We start from the raw sequence: 9,737 nt of genomic DNA, 5'->3' as shown, positions 1-9,737 counted from the left end.
AATCTGTCATTATGTTATTTCACATTAAGGTGCTTCAGTTTTCCCCTTTTAATATCCTTTTATTCTCTTTCATTTTACATTTTTCTCATTTATTTTATCATCCAGATTTGACAAAAATGATCCATCTGATGTGTTAATTTTGCTGTTTTCTTTGGAGATGTGCTAAATTGGGCCATTTCTCAAGCACCAATGGATTCCCAGTGCATTAGAGTGGGACTGATTGATTTTTACTCATTGGAAACGATTTGATAAATAGGATGATTTAATTTCCACCATGGTGTCCCAATTAATAGACATTTGCTACCAAAGTGCTCTGTAAATGATGATACCCTAATAGTCAAATCTATCCCCACTTCATTAGGAAAATCAGAACATCACTAGTTTTCTAATTGATAATGAAATGTCTAATTAGCAAAGGCACCCAATTATCTGAAAATATTCTACTTTTCTCGAAATAATGTAACAAGAACAGGCCTTCATCAAGAGCACTGATAATCTGCCAAGTTTCCATGACCCTTGAGGAAAACTCAAATCATTGTCCAGAAGACATAGAGAGAAGTCAGATGATTTTTGAAAAGTTTCCAATAGTTCTCTTTGCATTAAAGTAATACTGCAGGATGTTTGGAACACAGCAGCATACCTGAATTTAAAAATTACAATATAAAAAATTAATCTGAAGTAACTCGAGTACTCTTTTCAAAGACACCAAGGAAGAAATTAAATCCTACCTTTTAGCACTTCCACCTTCTCTCATTTCATCTTTGTGAGCCGGTGGTATATGTATCATTCAGTTTTCCACACAACCCATGATCTTCTCCATTTTCCCACCAGCTCCATTAACCTTCTCTGTTTCTGCTACCTCTTCCTCCTCTCTATATAAGCCTATTGCCTTTCACTGTATAGTTTCTGTTGCAGAAACAATATTGACACAGGCAAATGCTGCAGTATATTTTGTGATCATAGAAAGAGCAGGGAAATGATGAAACAGAACTGAGAAGAGAATCATGACTCCCTCATTTTTTCCAGTTATGTTCATCTGCTCACAATATTTCCCAATAGTTTGCATTTTCAGCCTACCACTCCCTCTGTTTTAATGTACGGGCCCAAATCTCAACTTTAGAAAGGAATCTACTATAGGCATGAATATTAATTTTGACTCATCTTAAATTATCTCAGATTATTACAGCATCCTTTCAGTTATTAGAATGCAAAAAAATCCATTTGTCTTTAAAATAATTTTTTAAAGGTCTGTACAATACAATGGGCCTTAATTACATTATGAATATTAGCATACAAATACTTAAGAAGATTGTATAAAATGTCTTTATCTAGTACTTGGATAGTGACATCAAAGCATTACAATAAGTATTAAAATAGCAGAGAAGGGAATATTATACAAATCTGTTAAACCTTTACACATTAATTTTTGCACTATATGTACAGTCATCAGTACATGAAAACTATAATACTGCATCAGTAACATTTTTTTCTTTGTTTTACAATAATGCTATATTGAATGAAGGTCATCAGATGGACACAGAACTGACTTGTCAAAAACATAGGAGATAAAGCCATCCCAGAACATTCCCATCAATTCCTTCCAAAACTTCCCCTCCCCACATGTACAATCCCTCTTCCACATAGCATACACCCTCATATCACCTATATGTCAACCCTTTCTTCACATGCATCACCTCCTCTACAGAAAGCAACCCTCCTGTACATACTCTCCCTCCTCCTGCCCATACAACAACCCTGTTTGTAGCAAACAACCTCCTGCCTCATATAGCACAGAATTCAAGCCTGCTTGTTTATAAATTCCGAGGACTGCAACAACACTTTTTTTTGAACAAAGAAGGTATTTTATGAGCTGAGGAACCGTTTACTGCCAATAGATTCTATTAGGAAAGTATCCGTTGCCAAGGCTGCCAGCACTTTGCACTATTGGTCCAATGTGCTGACCATTTAAATGACACTGTAGTTCACAGATCAATTCAAAACCAAATGATGATTACTTCTGAACCGAAGTAAAGCCAAGCAGACAGCTATGGGTATCACTGATTGCTGCTGTCACGGAAAAATACCATGGTCACTTCAGGCCATTTTGGAATACTTCAGGGTCTCACAAAGTTTAAACAGCTGCAAGGCAAATGAGATGCCAATTTATAAATATTTAACACCATGGATAAATGTGAGCAAAGCTCTTCATGCAGCTGGGAATTATGTTTTGATGCGGACTAAATAATTAAATGAGTCTTCAGATTAAACCAGTTATTTGAATGTTGAAAAAATTTGCCATTATAAAACTCTAAAATAATCCTATTAAATGTCCTCTAAGTGCCACCTCCATAGCATTTTCCATTTTGTTAGGTGGCAAAATGCTGACTTGAGTTTACATTGTATCACTGAAGCAGCCTGAGCAATAGAATGACATTAATTGGTCATGCTGAAGTGTACTTTATATATTTATTCCCAAGTTCTTAAAAAAAAATATTCCATTTGCCATTTGAATTTCATTACCACGGTACAAAACATAGTAACTACACTTAAATTTAGATGGGAATTGGCATTAGCAAATATAAAATAACACCCAAAACATGGAGAATTCATAATATAAATTAAATAATTATTAACCATGCATGAACAAGTATGGCCTAAAACAAGATGACTCGCAGCTTACACCTTATCTAAGCAATAATAGCACAAACTGCACAATTGCAATCACAGCAAAAATAAACAGGGGAAGGTCACTGTGATCAATACTGGATACATGACTTCATAGAATATAATTAGTACCCATGAATGGAGCATAGTAATAGCTATTCCTTCCAGCTATGTAGTGTAACCCTGTGGTGTTGAATTCATGCATGACATGCATCACTTGTTTCTAATTAGACAGTTCTGTACAATACATTCATGCGTTCGTGCAACTTTACATTTGTGAAAGCTAATGGCTGTAATCTACGGCTCCCTCCCCCCCCCCCCCCATTCTGTGTATTCTTTTTACAATCCTCCCATATCGCCAAATGACAACAAGTTTTCTTTATATTTTTTATATAACTGATTAATTGTCATATACATTGGAATATCAACATGAAAGGAGCACTGGAAAGCAACAACGTTATTCCTGTGCTTACTTCTGAAATACACATATGTTTCACAGCAGGAGAAAAGTGGTTAGTTCTAAAAGTTATAAGCAGTTTTGTAATCTGTCTGCTATTTACCGTTCATTAGAAAGCTGAATTCAACATTCTGTTGCAGATTCTTTCAGCAGAAGCCTATGGTAACATTATTTACATCAGGAGCCTTTGACCTTCAATATCATAACCTCATCTCCAGATAAATGTGCTGCGTTAAATCACACTCCATATTTTCAGTATTTCACCTAGTCTGTAAGGGTGTGTGCAACACAATCATATACTCTATGCGGTCCCTCTGCGTGATAAGGCCCATTGTGCCAGTAAGAATCACATACAGTCTGCAAGGAGTTAATTTCCGAAGCAGAGGAGTTGGTATCCCTTTTTCTTGATCTCTTTCGATTTCTCAAGATAAACACCAGCATGCCCACAACCGTAAAGGCAGATGTAACAAAGACAAGTAAAAGACCAGGTACCAGCACTGAAATAGAAACTCTGCTGGTCTCCAAGTATGGATTTACATGAGTCCCTGTCTCCGTTGATATGGTAATGTTACTGGATGAAGAAAACGTCAGATGGATTTTTGAATATAACTCCGGGCACATCAGCTCGTTGCTTATCGACTTAAAATCTCTGTCCCAAAATTCTTCCGGAGATGCACATTTTAATTCGCTTACAACGACATCACTGCCCATCCTCTCTACCCATTGTTTAAAAGCAATGATGTTGCAGGAACAATCCCATGGATTTCCATGAAGGTCAATTTGCACAACAGAAGTTAATTGATCCAAAACCCCAGTGACTGGGAGATACATAAAATAATTGGTATGGAGACTTAGCTTGGAGAGTGAGACAGAAGAAAACACATCTACTGGTAAAGATTTCAATAAATTGTTATGCAAGAACAATTCTCTCAGATTTGGCATCCAATTAAATGTGCCTGGCAGGATTAACTGAATTAAGTTGAACTCCAAGTTTAGGTACTCTGTATTTTGAAGCCCTGCAAACATTTCAGGGGTTAGAGTTTCTAGGTTATTATTATCCAGGTACAACCATCGCAAATTGGTGAGATTACAAAAAGTGTTGTTCTCTATTAACTTAATGGCGTTATTTCCCAAATCCAACAAAGTCAAACTGCTGTAGTTCAGGAAATGAGTTTTTCTTATAATTCCTATGTTGTTTTGTCTGAGGAAGAGTTCCTGGGCCTTAAATGGTTTGGGCTGGAGATCTGCTACACTCTCCAGTTTACTGCCCCTGCAGTTAACCTCAAGACCTGATTCAAGACTAGTAATAGAACAGCTACAAGTTGTTGGGCATCCATTTAACAAAAGGGGGATGTTGCTGCCATTGGGTATAACAGCATTCGCTGAAGGTCTTGTCCTCAGTTGCCAGTTTCCACGTGGCTTTGATACTCCTTTGTGCACTGATGCCGAAGTTGGTGGCCTTGGGTGCTGAATGGCGGGAGTTGGGAGCAGCCCTGAAGGCCGCTGAGTAGGAGGAGCAACAAGACTTAAGTCGTTTTCATTCTGCGAGGGGCATAGATCGAACTCGGATGTCTCATTCAAGTCGTTTCCTTGCAATCGCATGGGTGCCTCGCAAACTACTCTTCCAATCAAAGCCGAATGTGAGATGTGCTCTAGCCACTCTTGAAGGGAAAAACAATGTAAATTGGAGATGTTCCTGATAGTTAATCAAGTTAAGCAAAGATAGTCACCATCATACTTTTGACATATATGTACATCGAAAATAATGTATCAAAATGACTCTGTTAAGTAATAACATAAAACAGGTCCAGCTAAAATTTGAATTACTTTACCTTGTTACAGTATGGTGATGAAATAGAAGACATACAAAATCAATTTCATTACCTAAGCACTCAATTTTATCAACATGTTTGTGTCACACAGCCAAAGTAACAACCCTGCACTAAAAGCAGTTTTAGGAGACGTTGAATATTACAACAAATTAGGCATATATTGCTGTATCTAAAAAAAAATCTCAAAAATGTGTGTCTGTACGGGCTAATATGTATATTTGCAACGGAGAACATTTCAAAGCACGCAACTGAAACTTTTACAACGTTATCAGTTCACCCCTTTCAAGCCATTATGAACAAGACCTGCGTGGGTCAATTCAGGCACTTCTGTGGTGTGAACTCGTTTACTTCACACTTGGCACAGACTGTCAGAACTTAATGTACCCCCTCTAGCTGTCATCAATGAACAGACAGAACGCTGCTGTTTTATTGAAGCAGCTTTGATTTCAAGCGCCCTTTGCCCAACTCCGCCATCTAGCGACCATAATAGGTAATTCTTATCAACCTTTTATTTTAACTTCCCCTTGTTTTAATCCCCAAATTGGACTTCTCACCTCACCTTTAAGGGGCAGGAGATTGCACGTACAGTCCCAAGGGTTGTCTTCCAGCAGAATCTCAGCGATCCCGGGCAGGAGTTCCAAAATCCCTTCGTAGGGCAGTGTCTTTAGCCTGTTTCCCCGCAGATCCAGGTGTGTGATGGGGACATTTTGGAACAGGTTGGCCGGAAGGGAGGTGATGAGGTTGTCATTTAAAATCAGGACCTCGAGCTCATTGAGATCCCTGAAAGCCCCGGGGTCGATGTCCCGGAGCAGGTTGAAGTCCGCCTGCAGGTACTCCAAATCATCGAGACCCAAGAAAGCGTTCTTCCTGAAACCTTTAATCTTGTTGTTGTTGATGTGGAGCCTCTTGACCAGCTGCAGCCCCAGGAAAGCCCCTGGAATGATGTCGTGGAGGCCGTTATTCTCCAGGTGCAGAGTGACCGCGTTGTAAAAGTTGGCGAACTCGTTCGGTAAGAGTTTGGACAGCGAATTGCCATGCAAGAAGAGTTGGTAGAAGCGGGAAGTGGGCGCGCTGTAATGCTGCAGGTCGGATATGCCTCTTCTCTCGCAGTCAATGTGCAGAACCCCTTCCACCTCGATGCAGGAGCACATCCTCTCGCAAAGGTCCGTCGTCGTATTGCCCCAAGCAAACCCCAGAATAATCTGCACCAACACAAACCACGGCAGCATTTTCAAACAGTAACATCTGCCTCCCATCTCATGCCATGAACTGCCTCTGCCGATTTGTTTTTTTAACACGCATAAATAAAAAAAAGCAGATAGTTTCAGCTTTGTTTTAAAATTACATGTATGAATATAAAACAAAAGAGACCCGAGCCCGGGAAGTATAACAGTTCGTCAATCCGGATAGCGGAGTGTGGATATGTACCCCCAGCAGGAACACAAGACTATGCACAACCCCGTTACTTGTCTAAAGAGAGAGGCATAAAAAAAACTGCAAACAATAAGCAAGTGCATAATCAAGCTTTGCAATCCATTACTGTTTCCCGATCTCTTTGCCGCCGTGCCCCGCAGGCGATAGATACATAATCCAGAATCACTCAGTTGCGTTTGGGTACTGATACCATCCGCCCGGTGAAGCACAAGGTGCGGGAGAGAGCGAGATTCTGCAATCTCTGCATATTCCGCCACCTCTTCGCCGTCTCTCTCTCTCTCTCTCTCGATCGGGGATGTGCTAAGCGACTCTGATCCTTTCCAGTTTGGTGCTCGCTGAAAGAGCGAACACCCTCTGCTGAGCCGTGGTGGCTAGAGAAAGAATAGCGGCTGATCAGGCGATCGGTGGAAGAGAAATCAATTCACACCAGCAGCCAAATGTCGGCGTAAAAGCTGTCGATTCCGTTTAGCCTAAACAGATTTCCTCGGAACAGTAATATCCCCCCCACCCCATCATCAGCAGGTCTTCTTTCCGACCTCCCTGTTGGCAAAGTAGAGTAGATTTTGACGTATATTTTAACCCACAGCTTGGATTCAATTACAGAGGCAGCGCGGCGCCTGTGTATTACCAAGGGGCAACTATATCGCTCGCGATTCCTGTTTATTGCAGCGAACTCTTCGGATATTGTGCCTCTTCTCTCTGTGCAGTGCCTCTCTCGGACACTTCAGAAGAAGTCTGGATCAGAAGCGAGTGTGTTAACAGGGAGCCTGTTAACATAGGTCTTAGCACGTATGATTGTGTGGCTGTTATGTGCGTATGTACATTGAGTTGGATGCATACGCGCCGTTCTCGGTTCCTTACGTGCAACACCCAGGCGTATGCCAATCCGTATTTAAACTCTCCCCACGTAAAATTGCCAAAAAAAAGATAGAATGACGCTTTTTGAGCAACTTTCCCGTTTACTATAAGAACCGGATGGAGATTCTGCTAACTTCGTTCTGCAGATTTTGGTGATTTTTTTTTTCGCAAGTGGTTGTTTCGCGATTAGGAATAAATGCTAATTGGCAAGTCCAATATTTGAGGAAATAAAATCGCAACGTGATAGTTAAACGCGGCGGGAAAACGGCAGCGTTCGCGTGCAGTGCCCGCTGAACAAAAGCTCCGATTGTTTTTAATCCGCTCAAAGCAGGGCGCTTCCTTGCCCGTCAGCTGGATGTTCATTTTGATTTCTTTTTTTGGGGGGGGGGGGGGTAGCTCTTGCATAATGTTGGAAGGCTTCCCCCTCCCCGTTCCGATTTTAATCGTGCTTTCTTTTATAACCTGAATCAGACATTGTATGGCTAATTCAAATGATTTAACTCAATTTGGTCGAAGGGAGAGCAGCTGCCGCAGTTCGTTGTAGCTGGAACCGTCACCGATTCTGAAAATGGCAGTAAAAAGATAATACTAAAACAACTATTGGAACGTTATTATAAAAGCGGTGAATACAGACTTTTGGTGCCTTCGCATTCCGATACAATTTGCCGCGTAATGCCATAGACGGGGGAGGAAAATAATAATAATTGACTCATGCCCAGAGTTAAATTGCGATCTGTTTATTGCTGTCATCTTCAGTGTGAGGCCAAATTTGGCCGAGAGACGCACTATTTTGGTCTTCACAACCTGCAGAAAATTTGTAATTAGCCTGATTTATTTTCATCCTGTACGTGAACATGCAGTGGGGGTTCCGATCTCTGAAACGGCGAGAGGTAACGGCTGTGAAATGGGAAATTTACTTACCAAACTGCGTGTTTTACGCGAACACTATTACTACTGTACAGTTCGGGAAAAAGGTTATTATTTTTCGGGAAATTAATATTTAATGCTACATTTGCAGACTATAATATAATAAGCTAAACGAAACCGGGAATCGTTCATATTGTTCTTAATCGGTTCCCATGGCAGGGAAAAGAACCTATCAAAATCAGAGCAAAATTAATAATTTGAATAAAATATTGCGTTTTTGAAAGACTCCGCTGAGCTTCTAATGAAATAAAAGTTTGATTGACACCAAATAATGAAAACTTATAAAGAGAAAGTAAAAATAAATTAATTCTGATGTGTCGTTCAGTTAATTTACTTAAGGTTCTTTAGCATGTGATCAATATATTGATATATCAAAGAAAATATTGCCTCGGTAGATTATTTATAGCTTTGAAGTCCTACTCGATTTAGCAAAATATATTCTGTGCTTCTAATCGTGCATTTAAGGTTCATTAGGAACCAAGCAGCAATTTTCATAGACGTGGAGAGTTTCTGATCTATAATAGGAACTGTAAGGGAAGATGGTTTTATAAAAGGCTTCGAAATGCCTTGCACAGCCTACGCCATCCCGCTGCAGCAACTGCAAAAGCAACCTGAACCAAATGAAGATTGATGAATAACAAGGAAAGTTCATAATGAGAGGGTAGAGGCTGATACAGCACATGCAGTCTGCACAATAGCAATTCATACTGGAAGGAAGCTGTCACCACTGCATTACTCAGCGCTTTATATTTTATGCATTGAACACAAAGTAAACAAAAAAAAAAGGAATCAAGCCTGCATTTAAAAGCATTCTAGATCTCTTGTACTTAGAACAAGTCTATTTTAAAATATATGCACTCGTTATCAAAATACAGTTTGCAGTGAATGTCATTATGCCCGATGGTAAACGAGTTTATTGAATTGGCTCTTGAAGCAGTTTACCCGAATAAACAACGTCCATGGTTTATCACTAATTTCACAGCTGATGATTTATTTCTCCAATGCAGCAAATTTTGTGTTTTACTTCAGTTTGCAGCAGCTGCAACCGGAGCAGCATTTGCAGCTTGGTTACAGTCAAGTTGCTTCCCTTTGAACTGATAGATTGTACAAACAAAAGGTTTAGATGCAACAGCACTGAAGCTGCAGTGTTGGATTTAAGACAAGACACAACATTCAGTTTGCTGGTTTCATTGGCGTTTGCACTTGGAAGTTGTCTAGGGATGGAAGGAGGCAGTCATAATTATGCCTAGTAATAAGAAAATGTCTTAGTTTGAACTGGGCATGAATGCTTGTTAGTGGAAAGGCAAGAACAACAGTTTTGGGAAAGACTCCAAGGTTGACACCATCCATTGGGAAAGGTATTCTGACTGTAAGGAGAATGAATTGAGAATAGATTAAAGAAGTCTTTGTAATGATGAGTTGATGGAGAGTTATATCATTTATATTCATTAAAATGAAATACATTTTTGTGATATTGAAAACCAATATTTAGACTTCTAAAGACAGAAACCAGCTAAGTTAAGGTAAGACCAACAAAAATGTTTCTGTTCAACCGTATATCTGAA

At 39.8% G+C, this 9,737-nt stretch overlaps 1 protein-coding gene across 1 annotated transcript; it reads right to left on the bottom strand.

Moving 5' to 3' along the window:
• Window positions 1-1,309: 1,309 nt before the first annotated feature.
• On the bottom strand, window positions 1,310-7,341 carry LOC140715350 (SLIT and NTRK-like protein 1). Its single transcript, XM_073027409.1, has 2 exons — window positions 5,513-7,341; window positions 1,310-4,782 (listed from the first exon to the last, which is right to left on the bottom strand). The coding sequence occupies exons 1-2, from the start codon at window positions 6,207-6,209 to the stop codon at window positions 3,386-3,388; spliced, it is 2,094 nt and encodes a 697-aa protein (XP_072883510.1). The 5' UTR covers window positions 6,210-7,341; the 3' UTR covers window positions 1,310-3,385.
• Between the last annotated feature and the right edge of the window lie 2,396 nt (window positions 7,342-9,737).

The sequence above is a fragment of the Hemitrygon akajei genome, chromosome 2 (assembly GCF_048418815.1).
Source record: "Hemitrygon akajei chromosome 2, sHemAka1.3, whole genome shotgun sequence".
Lineage (NCBI taxonomy): Eukaryota > Metazoa > Chordata > Chondrichthyes > Myliobatiformes > Dasyatidae > Hemitrygon > Hemitrygon akajei.
The sequence above is the reverse complement of the archived record's forward strand: the minus strand, read 5'-3'. Positions and strand labels throughout refer to the sequence as shown.

Bases quoted from the DNA above. Each gene is read 5' to 3' on its own strand.
- LOC140715350 (XM_073027409.1), bottom strand. From the start codon at position 6,209: ATGGGAGGCAGATGTTACTGTTTGAAAATGCTGCCGTGGTTTGTGTTG. The intron at 4,783-5,512 runs GTGAGGTGAGAA...TTTCCCTTCAAG, and splicing joins CAATCTCCTGCCCCTTAAAG to AGTGGCTAGAGCACATCTCA.